Source organism: Somniosus microcephalus, chromosome 1 (genome assembly GCF_052327205.1).
Source record: "Somniosus microcephalus isolate GS21.2 chromosome 1, FLI_Smic_1.0, whole genome shotgun sequence".
NCBI lineage: Eukaryota > Metazoa > Chordata > Chondrichthyes > Squaliformes > Somniosidae > Somniosus > Somniosus microcephalus.
In genome coordinates, this window is record NC_140987.1 from 141,536,764 (window position 1) to 141,561,723 (window position 24,960).

General features: G+C 48.0%; 1 protein-coding gene across 2 annotated transcripts in view; it reads right to left on the minus strand.

Annotated features, from left to right (window-relative positions):
- Positions 1-9,683: 9,683 nt before the first annotated feature.
- slc33a2 (solute carrier family 33 member 2) overlaps positions 9,684-24,960 on the minus strand; it is a 123,947-nt gene continuing 108,670 nt past the window's right edge. For both annotated transcript variants that reach the window (XM_085986267.1, XM_085986256.1), the window contains exon 6: positions 9,684-12,026. In XM_085986267.1, coding sequence (XP_085842393.1) covers positions 11,838-12,026 — 189 coding nt within the window. In that variant the 3' untranslated portion in view covers positions 9,684-11,837. The remainder of the gene's footprint in view (positions 12,027-24,960) is intronic.

The window sequence follows — 24,960 nt, forward strand, 5'->3', positions numbered from 1 at the left end:
AACGGATGACGATAAGACCAGCCCAAGCATGAAAGACAAGTCTAAAATGAACTTGCTGACTAAGGTTGGTAGAACGAATGTGGGCATAAAGGCTTATGCTCCAGAGGAGAACAAAGTTTCAGAACAGAATTCCTCTGAACAACAACAACATAACTTGACGGAGAATTCTGAGTCTGTTCAAGTTACAGACATACATATTACTGAGGAACGTCGAGCTCGAATGCAAACTTATTTCAGATTACGACAGCAATTAGAACAATTGAATTGCCATCTCGAGCAAGAGATGAAAGCAATGAAAAAGTTCTATGATACCGAATGGGAGAATCTGGAAAGACAACAGAAGCAGCTGGGGAAGAAAAGGGAGCAGGAGCACACAAACCGTCTGCACAAGGAGGCCAAACGAATCAAAGCTGATTCGGCTTCTGAAGGGGCATGCTCCAATCCGGTGGAACAAGATGTGCCGCAACTGAAGGCGCTGGTTAGCAGGTTGCAGGCAGAAAAAGCTGAGTTGGTCGACATGACTTCCGAGCTCCTACTGAAGTTGGGTGCAGCATCACTGGACGATTCATTTGTGGAAATTCGAATGATGGGGACTGCGGATGATGGCGAAGTAGAAGCAGCAAAGGAGCCCCAGGACAAGGTTCTAAACAGCCCTGCAGCTAATGGAAAAGGGATGAGGACAGGAGAGTTAACAGTCAGCCAACTCTTCCAGGGCAAGGTTATAAACAGCCCTGTAGTTAATGGAAAAGGAATGATGGCAGAAGAGTTAACAGTCAGCCAACTCATTCATATGCTGAGGGATAAAACTCTAAAATGGGAAAAACTTAAATACGAGCCTCAATCTTCAAAGGGAAGGGAGCTCTCAAAAGTCATTGGAAGAGCTGAGGTGGCAACCCAGACTGAGAAGTCTGCAGCAGAACAGCCCTTGGATGCCAAAAGTACGCTGACGCACAGCAATGTAGAACAACAGAATACTGAAACAGTTACTTCAGTAGAGGGATTGAATAGTCCGATCAATCAATCTCCGAATGAAGTTGAAGTATTGAAATCACAAATGAGGTCATCAGTAAAAGACTTGCAGGAAGCCCAGAAAAAGCGGGATGAATCTGAACGCATGATGAAGTCTCTTCAGGACAGATGTCGGGATTGGGAACAAAAGTCGGCTAACGTCCAGCTGGGTAAGGAGGAAATAGAAGACCCTCTCGTGGGCCTAGCTCAGGACGACACCGAATATTACCATGATCTGTTGAGTGACACTGAATATTACGAGGACCTGGTCTGCCCAGCTTGTGCCGAGAACTCCCAAAGTGCCGAAATCAGGATGAATCACTTAAAGTCTAAGGAACATAGGGAGATGGTGGCGTTACAGCTGGCAGCTGACAATGGAGCCCCGAGAGTCTCCAAGAAGCAAAAAAGGAAAAGACGAAGCAGAAGATGATAACCATCTGAACCATTATTACCTCTACCCGATCACACACGTGGTCCCCCGAACGGAGCCAAATCAGTTGGAAAGTAGGAAAATTTCCCAAGGCAATCCAACTGTTTTTTGTTTGTTTTAAAAAGTCAGCAATGCTGGTTCAGAAGTGATGGAAGTAAAGCTGTTAAGTCTAGGGAAGGACTATGGGATGAGTCCCTCTAGCAAGGTGACCCGACTACACCACAGAGGCGTGGTCCGGACCGAGTCAAGAAGATCAGAGACTGAATCTGTGAACTGTTTCCCGCAGAGACTGAATCTGTGAACTGTTTCCGCAGAGACTACCTCTGTGAACTGTTGTAACATGAAGTTGGATATGTTATGATGTTATGTTAATGGGGAATAAGTATGTTGTAAGCTAAAAAGGGAGGATTGTAGTGTATGTAACTGTTCTACCTTTAAGAGAACTATTGTATGTAACCGTCCACCTTTAAGAGAACTATTTTAGGTGTGGCACTACTTTATCCTGGCTGCTGTATACTGTAATACCGACGGTGACCACACCGGTATATAAGTGCTGTAGCAGAATTTATTGGGCAGATTCGCCCTGACCTTCGAATAGTAAAGTCCTGTTTAAGTTACTCTTGTAGTCTGTGTATTACTTCGCTATACAACCCACAGACTTTACAGTAGTGGTGACTCGGGGGGAAGTAGTGGTGACTCGGGGAGGTAGTGGTGACTCGGGGGAGGTAGTGGTGACTCGGGGGGTAGTGGTGACTTGGGGGGAGGTAGCGGTGTCTCGGGGGGAGGTAGCGGTGACTCGGGGGGGAGGTAGCGGTGACTCGGGGGAGGTAGCGGTGACTTGGGGAGGTAGTGGTGACTCGGGAGGGGGTAGTGGTGACTCAGGGAGGTAGTGGTGACTCGGGGGGAGGTAGTGGTGACTCAGGGAGGTAGTGGTGACTCGGGGGAGGTAGTGGTGACTCGGGGGAGGTAGTGGTGACTCGGGGGAGGTAGTGGTGACTCGGGGGGAGGTAGTGGTGACTCGGGTCGATAGCGGTGGTCGATCAGGCCGGTAGCTGTGGCTCGGGTCGATAGTGGTGGGCGATCAGGCCGGTAGCGGTGGCTCGGGTCGATAGCGGTGGTTGATCAGGCCGGTAGCTGTGGCTCGGGTCGATAGCGGTGGGCGATCAGGCCGGTAGCGGTGGCTCGGGTCGATAGTGGTGGGTGATCAGGCCGGCAGCGGTGGCTCGGGTCGATGGGGTGGGCGATCAGGCCGGTAGCGGTGGCTCGGGTCGATAGCGGTGGGCGATCAGGCCGGTAGCGGTGGCTCGGGTCGATAGCGGTAGGCGATCAGGTCGGTAACAGTGGCTCGGGTCGATAGCGGTGGGCGATCAGGCCGGTAGCGGTGGCTCGGGTCGATAGCGGTGGGCAATCAGGCCGGTAGCGGTGGCTCGGGTCGATAGCGGTGGGCGATCAGGCCGGTAGCGGTGGCTCGGGTCGATTGCGGTGGGCGGTCAGGTCGGCAGCGGTGGCTCGGGTCGATAGCGGTGGGCGATCAGGCAGGCAGCGGTGGTTCGGGTCGATAACGGTGGGCGATCAGGCCGGTAGCGGTGGCTCGGGTCGATAGCGGTGGGCGATCAGGTCGGTAGCGGTGGTTCGGGTCGATAGCGGTGGGCGATCAGGCCGGTAGCGGTGGTTCGGGTCGATAGCGGTGGGCGATCAGGCCGGTAGCGGTGGCTCGGGTCGATAGCGGTGGGCGATCAGGCCGGTAGCGGTGGCTCGGGTCGATAGTGGTGGGCGATCAGGCCGGTAGTGGTGGCTCGGGTCGATAGTGGTGGGCGATCAGGCCGGTAGCGGTGGCTCGGGTCGATAGGGGTGGGCGATCATGCCGGTAGCGGTGGCTCGGGTCGATAGGGGTGGGCAATCAGGCCGGTAGCGGTGGCTCGGGTCTATAGGGGTGGGCGATCAGGACGGTAGCGGTGGCTCGGGTCGATAGCGGTGGGCGATCAGGCCTGTAGCGGTGGCTCGGGTCGATAGCGGTGGGCGATTGGTGGCCCACTCCTGCTCCTCCCTGGTTAACGCCATGTGTTAAACCAGCTGGGCTCTGCGAAGAAACCTATTTAACCATGATCAAATAGGTGGTCTCCGTCCACGCCGCCGTCCAAGCCCGCCAGCATCCAGCCTGTCCGTGACCTTCACCTCGAGGAAGAAGAGAGTCACAGCCCGCAGCGCTGACCACGTGGAGACAGGACGCCTGAAAGGATCAGAACGCAGACCTCTTTCAAAACTCTATACATTCCAACTGGATTGGTGAGCATGTTTCTGGCCCCTCACACTCTGATCTAGATAGGCTTAGGGGGTGGGCATTTAAGGGGTAATTTTAACAATGAGTTGTTGTCCCTCGATGTTCCGTGTGTTTCCCCATTTTGTGATGACTTTTGTAAAGTATACTATGCCTGTATATATCTTAGCCAGTCCTGTATTATGATTTGTTTTTTCCTCCCATGTACCTTATTGGCTTGCAGTTTGATTTGTTCCTTTATGCAATAAAGTTTCATTTCGTTTTCATTAAACTTGGTCTATAGAGTTTTCTCTGCATTGTAGTTCCTGCCTCAAAGTCCAGTGTATAGAATCTAAGGGGGAGTGGGTCGAACCACTCAAGGTTTTACTGTGCAAGAGAGAGAGGCCTCTAGAGAGAGAAACTTCTGCGATCTCTAAGAACCCCTTACATCAGCCAACTGGAGGAGTGAATGCTTGACATCGTTGGGCAGTAAGTCATGGAGGCCGTGGCAACCGGCGAGGTTGAAGCCCTTGGAGACAACAACGATATGCTCATTCCTAATCCTTCTTCTCACATCCCAGCTCTCCCTCATCCCACAATTTCTTCTCACTTTCAAATTTCTGATGCTGTATGCATGGATATCTTGCTTCCCGCCCTCCTCCCCTCACCATAACTTGACTCTTATGCCTTTCTGCTTTCAAATAATCAAGACCAAGCACCAGCCCGCCCTGTCCCCGAGGCGATGGAGGAGAGTGAGGGGGGAGAAGACGACACAGCGTCACTGCATCTGTCACTCGCAGACACCAGCTCAGAAACTAGCACTGCATGTAATTTAAAGGGTAGTGTAGAAGCAGGATCTGCACAGAGTGAGGCATCGGGCACGAGTGGACTGCAGCAAGGCCAGGGGGAAAGGGTAACTCGGAGGCCAGCTCCCTGGAGGGTGAGTTCGCGCGCGAGTTCTGCTGCACAGGACTCAGATGAGGACTTCGATGGGAGCAGCCTTCAGAAGAAGGGTGATGGGCCTGCACACCGAATTGCTAGGTGCAATGGCAAGCCAGCCAGAGAGCCTTTTGGCAGTGTCAAAGAGCATGGAGGAGTCCAGCTCCAGCATTGGCCGGGGCTTTGCACAGAGTTTGGAGCCCAGGATTTCCAGGCTGGAAATGATGGACAACTCCCAGAGAGACTGCGTCGAGTCAGACATGGTGCTGTGTGTGATGGGCGATGTTGCGGCTGCCATTGCAGAGCAGGGGGAAGCGGCCCAATGTCTTAGTGTTGCAGCAGAAGCACAGACCACTCTCCTGCAGTCTCAGCTTGCTGCCACGCAAGATCAGACTGTTCTCATGCAATCTCAGCTTACTGCCACCAGACCGTTGCCATCGTAGCTGGGTTTACCACTGTCGATGAGGGCTTGCAGGGCGTCGCAGCAGCCCAGCAATCTGTGCTCCAACAGATTGCTAGGAATGCTGAGGTGCCTCCCTGGGGGAGTGGCAGTGGGTCAGTGGAGAGGACCCTGCTGTCCTCTCTCAGGATGACAGCATTCCTGTTCCCACCATTGTCACGCCGCCATTGCCTTTGCCGCTGCCTGTCACAGCCCAGACTGTGAGGTGGTTCAGTCTACAGCTGGACCTTCTAGGTCCATAGCTGCTCAAGGTCGACCTGCAGTCTGCTGCACTGAAAGTCAGCAGTCTTCCATCAGCTATGCTGCAGTCACTGGGGGAATACTTTGTAGGAGCACTGGAGTAGGAAAGGGCACCCAAATGACAGGTACTTAGAGATTGCAAAAGGGTGATTAGTTGATAACGTATGTGTAAATTGATTGTTGATAAATTTAACAATTTTGTGCCCAGGACAACACTGTGATATTCCGTGATAGAGGGATGGTGTGATGAAGATTTGGTGAGCAACAGGGATCTGGGGTTTCATTCATTGGAATCGGAGTCTGATGAGGCGCTCACAGACAGCCCATCTGGAAGGCGGATTGGCTGCCTGCCTGCTACCTCTCTCCTTGTCCCCTTCCTCTTGCTCATTCTCCTCTTCCTCCTCCTGCTGAAATGGTCCCACAATCCATGGTGGCAAGGTGCTGCACCCTCACGATGGTCAAGTTGTGAAGCATGCAGCAGACCCAAAGATACTCGAGCGTGAGGGGGACTCCCAGTGGAGCCCCTATGACTGTGAGCAAGTGTTGTGAGCAGAAGCCTATAAATAAGAATGAAGGCGTTCTCCACTTGCAACAACACTCCCTGTTACCGTAGAACCTTGAAAGAAGTTTATAAAGCTGCTGGAGTTGCAGAAAGTTCCACCGAGCCAGTCAACCTGAACAAACATGTCAGCTGCAAGTAGTTGCTGATGATCCCTTTAAATAACACTGCTGGAGCCTCCTTCCTGCTTGTTAATGCTAGCTCAGCTGCTCACACTTAAGGCAAGTGGAGCAGCAAAGTTGAAAATGGCAGACGGGCATCAAGTGAACGTTACACACTCAGTGACGTCACGATCTGCATAATCTACATAATTTTCACAAGTGCGGACACCGCCAGCGCCTCCGCCCAGCTGAAAATGGCAGCCACTGCAGGACCCACCGGCAGTGGGCGGAAGTGTGGTGGCCACTATTTCCCCCCCCCAAATTTGGCAGTAACAGGTGGCGCTAAACCCCCAAACTTTTAGCGCCAAGTTTTTATTTCAGCACTCCTGAAAGCACCTTTTAAGCTAAATTCAATGGCTTGGAAATTCAATTACAACCAAAAAAGCTCAGGAGGCTGGGTATGCATCTGTTCACGTGATTTCATGAAGCACCTTAAATCTGTGCTGAGATCTCATTAAAATGATTCAGCACTAGCCATGGTATTCATTGGATGCACGCCAGTTTGAGGGTCGGGAAATCAGGTGTCTCTGATGCCACTTAAAAGAAACTGGCACCTCTTAGAGGCAAGGTGACCTCTGGCTGCAGACAGCAGAGACTTTCCAGATGGAAGGCAACTGAATGATGTCCAGACAGGGCACCCAACTTCTCTGATGCTACATTGCAGCCCTGGTCCAGGTGGTACGGAAGGAGGGAGGTTCTGTTCCTCCAGGGGGCAAAACACCTTCCAAGCAACACCTCCACCACCAGTTGGAAGAAGTTACAGAGGAGGCTAATGCCAGGATATGGCTGCAATGTCAAAAGCAGTTCAATGATCTGACCAGAGCTGTCAAGGTAAGAATACTGCTCTATTACTTTCAGCTCACACCTCCACCAACTCCAGCCTAATTACTCACTACACTCCCAATCCCTTTAAGCTGCGAGACCATGCAGCGCTCTGGAGGTCCCTTCGCAGCCAGCTTTTAAATAGAAAATACGTGCATGTGCGGTATTTTCAATGGATGGTGCAGCCTGTTAAAGGGGCCGTGCAGGCCAAAACAAAATTAGAGGGAACATTGCTCCCAATACTGCCCTCTCCCGCTTCCCTTCACACTCCTACAATCACTGCACCACACTTAATTCCACCTCCTTCTCCTCCACACTCACCACTGTTACAACCCTCACTTTCCCATACCTCACATCTTACACACTGCATACTACTTCACCAGCATAGGCTCGTTCTCTAAACACCTCACAAGACTGTCACTATTATACCTCCTTTTTGCAGATGATCGCGCACAGCCTGTGCCAGGCAACTGCCACCAGAGGTCAAGCCCGCCTGCACATCTCCCCCATGGCTGAAAACATGCTGGCCATCACAGGCAGGGGGAGAGTCATGTTCATGGTAGCTAGCAATGCTGGCAGTGTCGCGCAGTTTCTTCACACCTTATCCTCTTTTCCCCTTCCTACTTCTATTTCACCCTACACTGCATGACAAACTGCAGCTGCTTTTAGCAGCCACTTCTTCCTCTGCTTTGCCTTCATACTAAATGCTAACTGCCATGTCCATCTCCTTCATTTCAGCTGCTGAAAATGTGGAGATACCTTTGCTATTTTAGGAAGATGAGGCGAGCCTTCCTGAAGATGCACCGTCACTCGATCTGACGCTAGCAAGCACCAGCTCAGAGTGCACCATCTGTACTTTAGAGGCTAGGCTAGGGGAGAGGTCTTCATGTGGTGAATCACCAGCCTCAAGTGTGTAGGAGATGGGGCAGGGGATAGCATGACACAGGTGCCATCTCGCTGGAGGGTGAGACTGCATACTAACGCTGGTGGCCCCCAGTGTTGTAGTGCTGCCTCCAACCTGTTCTCCTTTTGTGCAATTTCCTGCTGGGAGCATTGAATTTGGGAGCGCCAAATTTAGCTTTTCAGGAATTTCAGCACACTCCACCACCCCCTATTTTCCAGCCAATAAAGTTAACACACAAGTAGCAAATGGACACATTCCAAAGTGCTTGGAACCAAGCAGGAAGTGGGAGGTTAGGGGGCCTGACAATGGAGGCATTTGAAGGTGGGGAAATGTGGAGGGTTTTAAGGCGAGAATCCAGTGAGGGAAAGAAAGCTGGAGTGGAGCAAGGAGGGGATACACAGGCGTTCAGACACAGAAGAACAGATTGTGGAAGGTTGGTGGAAGAATTAAATTTGTGTTGAAGCAAATCATTTTAAATGATAAGGTATCCTATTCCATTAAGTATGACACCATAATTTGATCAATCTTAATTAACTGAGAAATAAAGCACTGTTCTAATTGTTTTTAAATGTTGGGGTTTACCTTCCAATATGATAGTGCGGTTTATAAGTCATCTGATCCTTAGCGATTAGATTTCCATCCTGAAATTACTTTCTGGTATCAATTTTATTTTCTATAATGGCCCAAAAATTCAGGTCGGAGGCTTCCCGCGGGTGCAAGCCCCCGACCTGCACTTACCTAGCGCGCCGGCCGTTGAGCTGTGGGCCCGCATGGAATTCCGATCTTGGGCCTGCTCCAACTGCCAGCGCGCAGTGCTTGCGTATCTCAGGGGCGCAGTTAGTTCGATGCATCCCCTGGGATCACGTGGGCCATGGAGAGCCAATGGTAGCAGGGAATGCTTCATTCATAAGTTTGACAGGAAGAGCTGTCAAACCTATAAATACTATAAGCCCCAAAACATCACTAAAACTTCAAATAATTTTTTTTTTTTTTTTAAATCACATTTTTAAAATAACTATAAATTACATGAAATAACTATTTAAAACAGTAATTTAAATTTTTGAAAAAATTAATTACATTTTCTAACGGGGCTAAAAATAAACTTACCTTTCTTTGAAGTATTTAAAAATAATAAACCTGTGGAAAAAATGTTTTAATTTTAATTAATTCACCACTTACCTTGTTAAAAGCAGGCCTAGTGCCTGCTTTTTAAAAGTGTAACTGCCGGAGACTTACCCTCCCGGAGAACCCTGCAAAAAAAATGTAAGTTCGAGGCGAACGTGCTGCCTCTCCGGTGTACACGTTCGACCTCTGAACCCCTTCCTTTAAGGGAACGGAAGTTCCGGTTTCCCGCACGTGCGCAGTGCATGCACGAAACCGGCACTTCCATTGGGCCTAAGGGTGAATACCCCGTGCGTACTCACCTGTGGAGACCCGAATTTCTGGGCCATTATAGCATTTCAGATGTATGTGGGAGTGGGAGTGATTCATTCACCTTTTAATCCAGGCTTCCTGGTGGCTGGGAACTCCATGTCCTTGACATGTGACAACATCCATTCATGGGTATTAACAGTCTGTCATGTTATTACTGCAGATTTATTGAGAAATAATCTGAAGTTGATTACCGGGAAATTCTCGGTCAGTATAGACTGCAGAACATTTATATCCAGAGACCAGAGAATATTTGTTGGGGAGTTGCTGATACATAATATGCTTCCTGAATGAGAATTTATTTTTTTATCACTTATGAATTGATAATGTCTTGCTCAGAAGTGCAAAGAAAAATTGTTAAACTCAGTAGGGAAATATAGAAGCAGGGAAATAACCTAGTTATCAACATACATTCAGTGTAATGAAGCACTGAAAATCAAACATTGCATTGATTGCAAATGCAAATGATAGATTTGTGTGATAAAGTTTTATTGTAACACATGCATGTTTGATTTTTTTTAATCACAATCTGTACACCCACACATCGCATGAAACCAGTTAACAAACAAATCGCAACAGAGAATGGTAGCAACTACTTAGCTTCAGCGGTATGTGGATACAGGAAACTCTCGATTTACCGGCACCTAAATAACCGGAAATCTCTGTTAACCGGCAAAATTCAGTAGGTTCAGGTAAGTTTTACTTCATATTAGTGGTCGTTCCTGGATCTGTGGCCATGTAACCGGGGTTCCTGCACCTGTTGCTGTGCAACAGGGACGCTTGGTCTGTGGCCGGGGTTCCTGCACCTGTTGCCATGCAACAGGGACGCCTGGATCTGTGGCCGTGTACGGGGCTCTCGTATCTTTTACCATACCTCTCTGTAATCCGGACTTTTTGATAAACCGGCACCACGCCGGTCCCGTCGGTGCCAGATAAAAAAGAGTTTCCTGTAATAACTTTTATTATCGTTACAATGCCAATTAACTTTACATTTAACACAACAGGGATGTCCTGAACATTTTCTGTTGTTACATAGGATTTTAATGTCGGCTTTTATTTATCCTCATGCTAACTTTGGGACCAATGCAGTTCACCCATAACCTCCAAACCCCACCAACAGTAATATCCAGAATGTTTTCCAAAAATATTATAATAACTGCAACAATACACTTGCACAACCACTAGCCCAAAGCTTACAAGAATTATATGTTGATTTTAAATTTTTAGGGAAAGAACAGTTTCATAGATTAAAGAGGAAAACAAACTATAGTGTGATGTCATTATCCTTAAACAGGCGATTTAAAAAAAAATGTTGCACTCGACTGAGATCTGGCTTCACTTTTGGCCCAGTTCATACAAATAATGAAGAGGCCAGAAGCAGAGTTATCAGATTCTAGTTGGCCTTTTACAAAATGTTTTGATTATATCTTCAAGCATCTTCCTGCGTATGCCTATATTTTCCAGACTGGCATGTTCTCAGGAGAGCTTGGTGGTAGTCATGTGTTGCTGGACTCTTTACACTTAATGGTGCTAAAGATATCACTCCAGTGAGCTCCATAACACTGGTTGATATTCAATTCTGGGCAGATTTCAGAACTTTTGTTGTTTCTTGAGTTAACCATAGCAAGGCACTTTCAAACAACTAAGCACTGAACAACAGAACCACCTCTCCCCAAATAAAGAACATTTAAAAGGGAGAGATAAACCTCTGTTTTTCTTGGTTACCTAACTCACCTTCCACATAGTCTGTGCAACAAAACCAAGTGCAGAATAATGAGTACAACTTGTGCACTCATGCAGATAAAAATAAATATTAGTTGGCAGTTAATATTTCTTAATTTATCATTTATTTTTCAGATTTTTTAAAATGCCTAAATCTCGAACTTGTGAGGCTGCCCTTTGTCAGTGACTCATTGGTGGTGGTGGCGGATGTTAACTGGGAGGAGGTTTTGAGTAGGCGGGGAGCGGGGAAACAGGATAAGCATCGAATTCGGCCGGCATCATCAGCTGGAAGCCTGGGCTATTTTAACTCCCGGGCCTCATTTGCATCCCAGTGGCTAGCTGCCTGCTCCACCAGGTATAAAGAGGCAGCTGGTCAGCTTTAGGCAGATTAAAACTGCGGGGCCCTGAGGCTGCACACCAGCACAAAGCTAAGTCACGGGTGAAGGGGGGAATTGGGTGGAAAAAGAGGTTGAGTCTGGGGTAGTAGAGGCCCACACTTTTCTTCTGGTGCCCGGAGAACTTCTGCTCATCCTGGCCCCACTAAGGAATGTTTTTGACTTAGCTTAGAGCACCACACCTTCTTTCCCACTCACTAGGCCTTACTGGGTGTCCTAATGACATCATAGGACCCCACTTTTCATAAATTAATGAGGCTCCTGTCTGAGTCAGGTGGGCGCCTCAGTCACCGAAACAACAGAGCCCAGTTAAGATAATGGTGGGTGGGAATCAAGCGCGAGTTTTTAGCGGTGTGCCCGCTCTGTTCCCACTGGTGTTGGGTGGGTTAGAATGCTCCCCATTGTTTTTATTAATAATGTGCTTTCCATAAGACCACAAGTTAAAATTACTCCGGGGAAAATATGCAGAGCTATCAATAGCTTCTATCGCATTGCAGACCACTCATATTTTATTGCTTTTTCTGCTCGGGTAGCACATCAGGTGGCTTCAGAACATGGAGAACAGGTAAACATGACAGCAGCAGAAATATGCAGAAACTAAAAGGAAAACCATTCCTATCCACAAGTATACCAGCTATGGAACTGAAAGTGAGTTTCCCCAAGACTTCAAAACTTGCCAGGAATGTGTAATGGGTGGCCTGCAAAAAAGAATGGGACATGTGGAAAATATTAACATTTCATCATCATCTGCTATAAAAACATTCTGTACAGTATGTTAGAAGCATCAATGATTTTACAATCTGTACTTTACAAGAAGTATCTATCTAGAATATATTAAAAGTCCTTCCTGTTATCACATTTTTGTCATCACATCTTTCTGTAACATTTTTGCCCTAACACTTCATTGATTAACTCCAAATCAGAAGCCAAGAGATAGAGAATGGCTAGAAAACTGCCAATGAGAAGCGACTACGGTTTTATGAAAATAACCAATCCTCAGTGATCAGTCCGGAGAACCTACTAATTAACAAAAAGTAGGCCCAAGGGCCAGCTTTTTTTCTGATTTGTACATTCCCATGCTCTTCAGTGCTGATTTGCTGCTGTCTTACTTTAAGCCAATCAACAAAGTGTTACAGCGAAAGTGTGATGATTAAACTATGACAGCAAAAGTGTGAGGATCAAATCACTCAGAGTTTTGTGAAAAAATCTCAGCTGCCATCTTTTTCCCAGTAACTGAAATTTCTAGGGCAGGATCTCTGCCTGAGTTACACCAGCTACCCAGCTTAACTCCAGGAGAATGCAGTGGGAAATTCTTTGAGAGTCCCCCTGCCGGATCCTTGCTTGGCTCCACCATTTATGGGATTTTCTGGCGGAAAATATGGGATGGGGGGAGGGGAACATACAATACTTAGACCCAAATATCAGTGGGTGTATTGTAATGGCTTATGATGGATAGGAAATACGTCCAACAGATTCTCCACCATTTGCACCCTAGCAACACTGAGCGTTAGGGATTACTCTGTGTTCCTGGGATGCAGGATTGCTATAATGGAAGGGTAGATTTAAAAAATTTAAATCCATCTCAACCTATGCAATTTACAGGACTAATAATAGAGAACATGCTTTGATTCCCACCATGGCAATTTGAGAATTTGAATTCAATTTTAAAAATCTGGAATTAAACAGCTGGCACCAGTAAAAGTAAACACGAAGAAGTCAATTGTTGTAAAAACCCAACTGGCTCATTGATGTCCTTACTTCATCTGGCCTATATGGGACTCCAGTCCCACACCAAATATGGTTGATGGGCAATAAATGCTGGACTTGCCAGTGATGTCCACAACCCGAAAAAGAATGTAAAATATTCCACAGCCTCTTCGTTCTAAATCTCTTACATTTAATCTTGTTGATAGATCAGCCTGTTTGGCCAGTGGAAGTGTGGCGGAGTGGGCCTTAAGTGGGCCCAAATGAAGAGGCATCTATCCCAAATTGGAGGGACAGGATCACATGCATGCTTGTGGAGGCCATATCGTGCCCTGGTGGATGCCCAGAATGTCGGAGTGGTGCAACACTGCTCCGGAAGCAGAGGGAATTCTCAGGAAGCACAAAAGACAGCAGTAAGATTTTTTTTTAAAGCTTATCTCCTCAGGGAGCAATCAAGGGATTTCTTCTAGGTAATCAATCCCCTCTGGGCTCGACTGAATGTGGAAGCCCGTTGCGAAGCCATTTCTGGAGCCTCAGCGAGACTAACATCCTGAAGCCTTTAAAGGGCATACTGGGCGGATTTTCCCAGGGAAGCCTGGGAGCTCTCGCAGACATGCCCTCTTAACAGGGAGAGGGTGAGAAGAAGAATTTACAGGGCTCTTCTCCAAGGGGTGGAGTCCCGGTGTAAGTAGGGTCCACCCCATTTTCTGGTGCACGTCTGACATTCATGCCGAAGAAACACCCAGGGCCCAAACACAATTTTGGGCCCCTTGTCTCGATACAGCTTCATGTAAGTTTGTACACCTGTTAATAACTACTGGTTTCAAAATACAACAAATAAAAAGACGATGAAAAGCATGGATCATAAATAAGTCAGAAAATCAATCAGAACATCAAAAGATCCCATTTAGCCTTAAGGTCAATCCAACATTAAAGTAAATGGCACCTCTTAGAAATCAGTTGTCTAAAAGACTGTACTCAAATATTTTTTAGAAACCTTTAAATTATTTTAGCAGGTGTTTATATGGAATTAAAATGATCTCCATTTTAATATCCCAGTTCTTTTAATGGTGCTAGAACAGAAAAAATATAAAAGGATATTTATTATTTAATAAGAAGCTGTGCTTTATGAATAAAAAAAGTGATTGATATAAACAATTTGTTTACTTATGAATTAAATATAAGCTACATATATTTATCTCCACCTAGTGGTACTGCCTCATAATATAATCAATATTAACTTGACTATAAAAACTAGACATGCATCTCTGGTAATGTTTGTTTGAGTATCTTGGCTAGAGAGTCAACAAGTAATATCTTCTTGTTGGTGTTTGCCTTTGGTTATTGATCTGTCTCAGTAGATTTATGTTTTGCCTGCATAACAATAACTGCACTTCAAAAGTAATATATTGTGTGATGCGCCTAAATGTGATATGTAGGAACATAGCATATAAATGTAATTTAAAAAAAATATATGAACTGGCATTACCATATGAATTGTACATAGTCTGTTAAAAATAGCAAGCTGGGACTAAACGATCTTTTGTTGTGCCACGTTTCATAGAAACATAGAAACATAGAGATAGGAACAGGAGTAGGCCATTCGGCCCTTCGAGCCTGCTCCGCCATTCAATGAGATCATGGCTGATCTTCGTCTGAGATCATAGCTGATCTTACCAGTTCAGTACCCCGTCCCCGCCTTTTCTCCGTAACCCTTAATCCCCTTAGCCTTCAGAAATATATCCAATTCTCTCTTGAAAATATTTATTGAATTAGCCTTCACAGCCCTCTGTGGCAGGGAATTCCACAGGCTCACCACTCTTTGAGTGAAGAAATTCTTCCTCATCTCTGTTTTAAATGATTTGCCCGCTATTTTTAGACTGTGGCCCCTGGTTCTGTGCTCCCCGGCCATTGGAAACATTCTCTCTGAATTCAGCCTGTCCAGGCCTGCCATAATTTTATATGTTTCGATGAGATCCCCTCTCAATCTTCTAAACTCCAGTGAGTACAAGCCCAAACTATTTAATCTCTCTTCGTAGGTCATTCCCGCCATTCCAGGTATCAGCCTGGTGAATCGCCGTTGCACTCTTTCCATGGCAAGAACATCCTTCCGCAGATGGGGCGACCAAAACTGTACACAATACTCCAGATGCGGTCTCACCAGCACCTTGTACAGCTGTAGTAAGGTATCCCTATTCCTATACTCGAACCCCCTTGATATGAAGGCCAACATACCATTTGCCTTCTTAATCGCCTGTTGCACCTGCATGCTCTCCTTCAGTGACTGGTGCACAAGAACACCCAGGTCCCTCTGCACTTCCCCATCTCCCAATCTATTGCCATTTAGATAATAATCTACCCTCCTGTTTTTACCCCCAAAGTGGATAACCTCGCATTTATCCACATTATAGTGCATCTGCCACGTATCCGCCCATTCCCCCAACCTGTCCAAATCGCACTGTAGCCTCCTGACATCCTCATCAGAGCCCACCCCTCCTCCTAGTTTAGTGTCGTCAGCGAATTTGGAAATATTGCATCCAATTCCCTGATCCAGATCATTTATATATATTGTGAACAGCTGGGGTCCCAGGACAGATCCTTGCGGCACCCCGCTGGTCACTGCCTGCCACTCCGAAAACGAGCCGTTTATTCCAACTCTCTGTTTTCTATCCGCCAGCCAGTTCTCTATCCACGTTAATACTTTGCCCCCAATCCCATGAGCCTTAATTTTGCATGATAATCTTTTGTGTGGAACCTTATCGAAGGCTTTCTGGAAGTCAAGGTACACCACATCCACTGGCTCTCCCCCATCTATTTTACCAGTTACTTCCTCAAAAAATTCCAGCAGATTAGTCAAACACGATTTACCCTTTGTAAATCCATGTTGACTCTGTCCGATCCTTTCCCCATTTGTCAAGTGCTCCGCTATTTTATCCTTAATAATGGACTCTAGCATTTTGCCCACAACCGATGTAAGGCTTACTGGTCTATAATTCCCTGCTTTCTCTCGACCCCCCTTTTTAAATATTGGGGTAACATTAGCTACCCTCCAATCCACGGGTACTGTTCCCGAGTCAATGGAGTTCCGGAAGATGATCCATAGAGCATCTGCAATCTCCAGGGCCACCTCCTTAAGTACCCTAGGATGTAGTTTATCAGGCCCCGGGGATTTGTCGGCCTTCAGTCCCCTCAACTTACCCAACACCATATCCCTAGAGATACTAATTTCTGTCAGCTCCTCCCTCTCATTAGTCCCTATGTTTGCCGATATTCCTGGGAGGTTATTTGTGTCCTCCTTTGTGAATACAGAACCAAAGTATGAGTTTAATTGGTCTGCCATTTCCTTATTCTCCATTATATATTCTCCCGAATCGGACTGCAAGGGACCGACTTGGGATTTTACCAGTCTTTTCCTCCTGATATACCGATAAAAGCTTTTGCAGTCTGTCTTTATGTTTGCTGCAAGTTTACTTTTGTATTCTATTTTCCCCTTCCTGATTAATCCCTTTGTCCTCTTTTGCTGTATCCTGTACTGCCCCCAATCTTCCGGTCTGGTGCTTTTTTTTGCCTTGTATTCTTATTACTTTTTCTATTACAAATCTAGACATTCCTTTCCCAATCACTCAGCTGGTAAGAGCAGTGCATAGGCCCCAGGTTCAATCCCTAGTTCATTTTGAGTTAGCTGGTCTCTCAGTGTGTTAGCGGGAGTTCTACTGGGTTGGGAAGGGGGAAAAATAAATGAATCAGTATTCCTGTTCCTGATCATTATCCAGTAACTCTTGCTGCAAAGTGCACATATGTGGGTGTTAGCTGAGGACAGGACTGATTTGTCTGTGATGCCCTCCTCAGTCATGCTGGTTGCTAGTACTCACTGACTAAGCTCACACTGGGGCCGCGATTTTGCCGGCGTTCAGCGGACCCGATTTAAACCCGCTGTCAAAACGCGCACACTGGACTTTCCCGAGGTCGGGTCTGCCAGTGTTGAGCAGACCTGACAGGCAGCGGCGGGGATCAATTAAAATCATTAATGGCTTGTTTACAGCCACTTATCAATGGTTTTTTCCCAGCTTTTGGGCTTGATAGGTCGTTCACCGGTTTCCCGCTGTGTCTAGACCTCGTCTGTTAAGCTGAGGCAGGAGGTCAGTGGCCATTGAATCAGCTGATGAGTTGACAGCTTCAAATGTCAACTCAAAACTCCCACCTTATGGAGATATCTTCCCTCAGCCACAAGCTCTTCCTCACTGCATTTCCACAACAGATTCACCATGCTGCAAGTCTTTACACAAGTCTCCATCCAATCTGACCTCATTATCACTCCCGCCATTGACAGATCGCTTCTATTCTGCCCTCGCAACGCGATCCTATGCAGAGCTAGACAGATAGCGAACAACTTGATATCTTCCAATAAAATCACAAGGCTTGACTTTTCTTGTAACGCTTTACTGAAAGATTCTTATTATTGTAAAACTGAAATACAACACAGAAATGGAAGCACACATTAGTATACAAGCGCATAACTGATATGTATACACAAATTTAGGTACGCCTGAGCAACACAGTACATTTAGTAAACTGGGAGGCATTCTCTTTAAATTAGCCCTGTACATAGTGTATCAAAATACAGCTACTAGTTAATCAGCTAGACAGAGAAAAGTTACAACTAAACATTTTCTACAACATACAGTGCACACTAATCATCTATAGCATTCTAGAATACTTACAGACAAACAATTTCCAAGACTCAAGCATGGGGACAATACAACTGCTCGGAGCCTGTGCTGTAGGAGCACCGTGGTGTAGGTCTGTGTCCCAGCGAGGACTCCACGAGGACTACGTAGCAGTCCTGTGGGGAGCGTGATGACCTCATCACGCTCGGTCGCGTTGTCCGCGCTTGGGGCGTCACGTGATGCGCGTGGTCGCGTTTCTGGCCGTTGAGGCCGAAGTCGGGAGCGGGAGCTGGAGGCCAGGCTGAGCCGGTGCTTGCCGCGGGAGCGGAAGATCGCGTCGCTCCCGGCGGCTGGTAGATGCGGCCGAAGACGCTAGGCCGGGCTGTGTCGGCGGCCTTTCTGGAAGGCCGAGTCGGGCCGGCAGCCGCCTCACGCACGTCACGTCGTACGTGCCGTCAGCACGCTACGTCGTATGTGACGTGACGTCAGCACGCTAAGGCGCGTCTTAAAGGGGCAATGGCCCTAAAAGGTAAGTTAAAGGGGCAACGGCCCCAACAGGTAGGTTATACATATATAAGTAAGTTAAATACATACAGTGAGGTTAAGTTAGAGGGAGAGGCAGCACACTCCCCGCTTGGTACAATTCCATTGTACCACTACAGATACAAAATAAACCTGAAGAAAACGTCCTTTGGCTGCAACATACTCAGAGTCCGTTCTCTAGGTTTCTTTGGAAAGGAGGACTACGATCTCTGAGACTGGCCTCAGAAACACTTTGACAGTCCCCTCCTTGACGATCTTCACCTCCACCTTGCGGACCCTCTTGTCCCTGCTCGGCAGAGTTTTGACGACCAGTCCCACTGGCCATTCGTTTCTGTGTGCTTGGCTGTCTTTCAGCAAGACGACATCTCTCACTTTGACATTTGGCTTGTCTTCTGTCCATTTCCTACGGCTCTGTAGGGTGGACAAATACTCTCCTCTCCATCTCTTCCAAGAAGTGTCTGCAAGACACTGTACTTGCTTCCACTGCTTCCCGTGCAGCTCGGCCATGTCGAAGTTTCCAGAGGGAGCTGAAATAGCACTCATCTTTTGAGTCAGGAGCATCGCTGGGGTGAGGACTGCAGGCATGTCTGGGTCGGTGGACACCGGCACCAGGGTTCTCCTGAGCGAACAGAGGCGCCCCGCAGCCTGCTCCCCGCTACTCGGAAGACGGCGTCCAGGAGAGCGAAACGGCAGGGGTGCCTCCCAACTGTGTCCATCGTCCTTGGACCTTTCAAACACTGAGCATCCTAGGCCATCTGTGCTCACAGTGGGGCCTGCCTCTTCCTCACAGGCAGAGGAGGTTGACCTATGATGCTGCGTCATGTCATCGTAGTCCTCCTTTACCTGGATCCTGTTTGGGCATGGGCTGAGACAGGATGTGCGACCGTTCTGCAACACGTTTGCTTTATAGACGCTGACATCCGCTGGTTTGTGTACTGTTCCCAGGCAAACTCCACCCATGAGGACCCATCCCAAGTCAAGCCGCTGCGCATAAGGAGCATCGTGGGGCCCGTTGATATGCTCACGCACCTTGTGCACCCTTAAGATGTCTCTTCCCAAGAGCAGGAGGATTGGAGCGTCCGGGTCCACGGCTGGAATCTTGTTGGCAATTGGCTGTAGGTGGGGCTGATGGCGTGCGACCTCTGGGGAGGGGATTTCCGTCCTATCCTCTGGCATCATGTCGCACTCAATCAAGGTGGGGAGGGGAAGCTGTAGTTTCCCATCCATGGACTCGATCATGAAGTTCCCAACTCTCCTACCCGCAGTCTCTGTTGTCCCTGCACAGGTTTTTAGCGTGTACGGAGCGGCGCTGGCCTTGACTTCAAAGAGATTGAAGAATTCTGTCTTCGCTAGAGACTTGTTACTTTGCTCATCGAGCACTGCATACATTTTGATTGCCTTCTCCTTTCTCCCTGCAGGATATGCTTTAACCAAGCAGATTTTGGAGCATGAGCGTGGGCTGCTTGCATTTCCACAAACCTCTGTACACTTGGAGGTGACTGAAGATGTGCTTTCGCTTTGCTCCCCGCTATCCTCTTTGTCAACCGCGGCACTCTCGGTGGTTGACGGAGGAGGACCTGGATGCAGGGCTGCGATGTGTTTTTTGCTGTTGCACTCAAAGCACTTGATTGTCGCCTTGCAGTCTTTTGCCATGTGCATAGTCGACCCAGAACACCTGAAGCAGATGCGGTTCTCTTTCAGGTATGATGTGCGCTCATCAATAGGCTTGTCTCTAAAGCTTCGACACTTTTTGAGTGGGTGGGGCTTATTGTGTATTGGACACTGACGATCTGGGTCATCCACTTCATTCCCAGCAGAACTGGATTGGTTGACTGAGGGTTCGGCTGGAACATCTGTTTTGTGCACACTCAGAGGCTTTATTGCTGTACTTTGTGGATTTCTCTGTTCTCGAAGGAGCGTAACTGCTGGAGGTGGAGAAAGTGAAACTTGGATCATTCCTCACCTTTGCCTGTTGTTGGACGAATCTGGAGAAGAGAGAGAAGGGGGGAAATGCCACTCCATTGTCCTCCTTGTACTTGGATCCCTTAGCTATCCATTTCTCTTGAAGGTTGTGGGGGAGCTTTTCCACTATTGGGTTTACCCCACGAGCTGTATCCAAATACGAGAGGCCGGTCAGGTAACCTTCTCCCTTGGCACACTCCAGTTCGAGGAGAATGTCGCCCAGTTCTCGGAGCTCGACATTATCTTTGTTGGTTAGCTTCGGAAAGTCCTCAATCTTCTTGAGCAGTGCGTGTTCGATGACTTCTGGTGTCCCATAACAGTCTTCGAGACGTTGCCAAACCAGGTTGAGGCCTGCTGTGGGATTGCTGACGAGCGCTGAGCGAATTCTCTTCGCCTGTTTGGACGACTCAGCTCCGAGCCACTTTGTCATCAGGTCTAGTTCTTCTCTGGCTGACAGATTCAAGTCCTTGGTGGTACTCAGGAAGGACGCTTTCCATGACCAATAATTTTCGGGACGGTCATCAAATTCTAGGAGGCCTGAACTTAACAATTCTCGGCGAGTAAGGTACCTAGCGAGGTCTTGTGCACCTTGTGGCTCGGGTGAGGACTGCTTGGCTGGATTGGCCGGGTGTTGTGGAGGTCTCTGCAGGTAAGTCTTACTTGTTTCTTCTCTTTTAAGCTCAGTGTCTCCGAAAACAGGCTGTTTGTTGCTGTGGTGAGTAGCTGGTTCTACGTCGGGATACCTGGATCTTTCCTTGAAGAACAATTTGGAGTGTTGTTGGACATACTCACTTGTACATTGCACTGGACTGAGGGGCTGTTCCAGAACAAATGTTTCCTGGCTGGGCTCCCCGCCTTCGCTCTCCTCATCTTCTTCATAAGCTGCGGCTTCAGCTTTAGCGGCAGCAGCAGCTCTCTGGCTTTGGAGAATGTGGAGACTGGCGGCGAGTTCGGCTCTGTGCTTCGTCACACTAGCGTCGAGGTCAGCTCTCTGCTTCATCATACTAGCTTCTTTTTCAGCAAAGGCCAATTGAGCCTGGGCAGCTTTTGCCTTGGCACGTGCTTTTGCGGCTGCAGGAGCTGCCGATGACGACGGTCTGCTGGACCGCCGAGACGAGCTAGAGGATGCTTTAGAGGACTGTGACTTGGCCTCGTTTGCTGGGAGAGCTGTCGGTGACGACGGTCTGCTGGACCGCCGAGATGTTCTAGAGGCTGCTTTAGAGGACTGTGACTTGGCATCGTTTGCTGGGAGAGGCTCACGCTTCTCGATTGACTGGTTGACGTCCTCTGCGGTATATTTTCTTCCTGAGCGTACACTCATGGTAGCCGAGTGGTATCTTCTTGTGCTTGAGCCCGCTGTGCTGTTGTCTTTTTACTATTCTGCCCTCGCAACGCGATCCTATGCAGAGCTAGACAGATAGCGAACAACTTGATATCTTCCAATAAAATCACAAGGCTTGACTTTTCTTGTAACGCTTTACTGAAAGATTCTTATTATTGTAAAACTGAAATACAACACAGAAATGGAAGCACACATTAGTATACAAGCGCATAACTGATATGTATACACAAATTTAGGTACGCCTGAGCAACACAGTACATTTAGTAAACTGGGAGGCATTCTCTTTAAATTAGCCCTGTACATAGTGTATCAAAATACAGCTACTAGTTAATCAGCTAGACAGAGAAAAGTTACAACTAAACATTTTCTACAACATACAGTGCACACTAATCATCTATAGCATTCTAGAATACTTACAGACAAACAATTTCCAAGACTCAAGCATGGGGACAATACAACTGCTCGGAGCCTGTGCTGTAGGAGCACCGTGGTGTAGGTCTGTGTCCCAGCGAGGACTCCACGAGGACTACGTAGCAGTCCTGTGGGGAGCGTGATGACCTCATCACGCTCGGTCGCGTTGTCCGCGCTTGGGGCGTCACGTGATGCGCGTGGTCGCGTTTCTGGCCGTTGAGGCCGAAGTCGGGAGCGGGAGCTGGAGGCCAGGCTGAGCCGGTGCTTGCCGCGGGAGTGGAAGATCGCGTCGCTCCCGGCGGCTGGTAGATGCGGCCGAAGACGCTAGGCCGGGCTGTGCCGGCGGCCTTTCTGGAAGGCCGAGTCGGGCCGGCAGCCGCCTCACGCACGTCACGTCGTACGTGCCGTGACGTCAGCACGCTACGTCGTACGTGACGTGACGTCAGCACGCTAAGGCGCGTCTTAAAGGGGCAATGGCCCTAAAAGGTAAGTTAAAGGGGCAACGGCCCCAACAGGTAGGTTATACATATATAAGTAAGTTAAATACATACAGTGAGGTTAAGTTAGAGGGAGAGGCAGCACAGCTTCTGTAATCTCTATTTCACCTACCATCAGCATGGGTGCACTTGAAACACTCTCACCGTGGTCCTCAGAATCCCACCACGATCAGCCCCAGCACCAACAACACCACCAGCCTTCTCTGCAATCAACTGATGCCACACAAGACACAGTGGATCAGCACCCGACCACATTGCTGCCCGGGAGGCCAGGGATGGCCTCACCATGGCGAGATTTACTTCACTTGACGCTGTACACCCTGGCTGCCACATGATGCGCCAGGTTGGCACCACCCCACACCAACACCATAAAGCATCCCTACATTGCCCAAGCCATTCCTTTCACACTCATCACCATTGAGGGGGACACAATTCACTGCAACTCACTAAGCCACTTCCAAAGATGCACATAAATCTGCCCAAGAACACAAAGTGCTGAAAATAAAGGTTTCAATATTTGACACCACATTCACAGAAACTTTACATGAACATTGCATAAAACACCCAAGTGCCTACCACTTTGGATCCAAAATTGGCTCAGAAGTAGGAAGCAAAGGGTTATGGTCGATGGGTGTTTTTGTGACTGGAAGGCTATTTCCAGTGGGGTTCGCAGGGCTCAGTACTAGGTCCCTTGCTTTTTGTGATATATATCAATGACTTAGACTTGAATGTAAGGGGTATGATTAAGAAGTTTGCAGACGATACAAAAATTGACTGTGTGGTGGATAATGAAGAAGAAAGCTGTAGACTGCAGGAAGATATCAATGGGCTGGTCAGGTGGGCAGAACAGTGGCAAATGGAATTCAATCCGGACATGTGCGAGGTAATGCATTTGGGGAGGGCTAACAAGGCAAGGGAATGTACAATAAATGGTGGGACACTGAGAAGTGCAGAGGGACAGAGGGACCTTGGAGTGCATGTCCACAGATCCCTGAAGGTAGCAGGACAAGTAGATAAGGCGGTTAAGAATGCATAGGGGATATTTATCTTTATTAGTTGAGGCATAGAATATAAGAGCAGGGAGGTTATGGCTTGAACTGTATAAAACGCTAGTTAAACCTCAGCTAGAGTACTGCGTGCAGTTCTGGTCACCACATTACAGGAAAGATGTGATTGCGCTAGAGTGGGTACAGAGGAGATTTACGAGGAAATTGTCTGGACTGGAGAACTTTAGCTATGAAGAAAGATTGGATAGGCTGGGGTTGTTTTCTTTGGAACAGAGGAGGCTGAGGGGAGACCTAATTGAGGTGTATAAAATTATGAGGGACCTAGACAGTGTGGATAGGAAGGAACTGTTTCCCTTGGCAGATGGGGCAACAACCAGGGGGCATAGATTTAAAGTAAGTGGTAGGAGGTTTAGAGGGGATTTGAGGGGAAATGTTTTCACCCAGAGGGTGGTGGGGGTCTGGAACTCACTGCCTGAAAAGGGAGGTAGAGGCAGAAACCCTCACCACATTAAAAAAAAACTTGGATGTGCACTTGAGGTGCCATGGCCTACAAGGCTACGGGCCAAAAGCTGGCAGGTGGGATTAGGCTGGATAGCTCTTTGTCGATCGGCGCGGACCCGATGGGTCGAATGGCCTCCTTCCGTGCTGTAAATTTCTATGATTCTATGATACCCTTGTTGTTAATTGGTATGATTGCACTAGGATGAGGGTGAGTGAGGGGTGGTTAGTGAGATGGGGAAGTGACACTATAGATAGAGAGGGATGGATGGAGGTCCAAGGTAAGTTGGTGTAAGGATGTGCAGGAGTAGGGTGGGGAAGGCAGAGTGATGGGGATGTGATGAGAGGCACAGCAGGATGAGGTTGAGCGTGGCTTTGACCTAACATTTTGTGATTACTGAGATAATTGAAATGTTTGCGGCACGGCACCCAGGTGTCCTGACCACATCCCCGCTTGTGCCCTCCTCCATAATGTGCAACCAGGCTGTGTTGGTCTCCTGGGGAGGTCTCTTCCGCCCATGGGAAGGGAAGAGGACCTCCCTGTGTGCTGTGACTCCCTCCATAAGCATATGGAGGGAGTCATGGGAGAGTCTGGGTGCAGCCCTGTGCCTTTGTGCAGTCATTGTCAGTGTTTGCAGCACCTCAATGCTGTAGAACACTGAAAACACAAATGTCAAACTAAATTTGGACATGGTCCCTTTACGGAAACTGGCTGATGACACGTAATCAAATGACGTCATCAGACCCGCTTCCTCTAATTGGCCAGACTTACCAAGCCCAATCTCAGGAAATTCATTTCAGAGGCCTGGAAGGAGACAGCAGCGGGTCAGGACCTGCCACCGACATCGCCCACCATGGACCCGCGGAGGTTAGTAAAATCGCAGCCATAAAGAGCGCCTTCATCACAGGGACCTCAGCGTTTCAAAGGCCCTCCACCAACTACCACCTTCTCAGGGCAACTAGAAAGGGGCAATAATTGAGACATTTCCAGCACTGTCCAT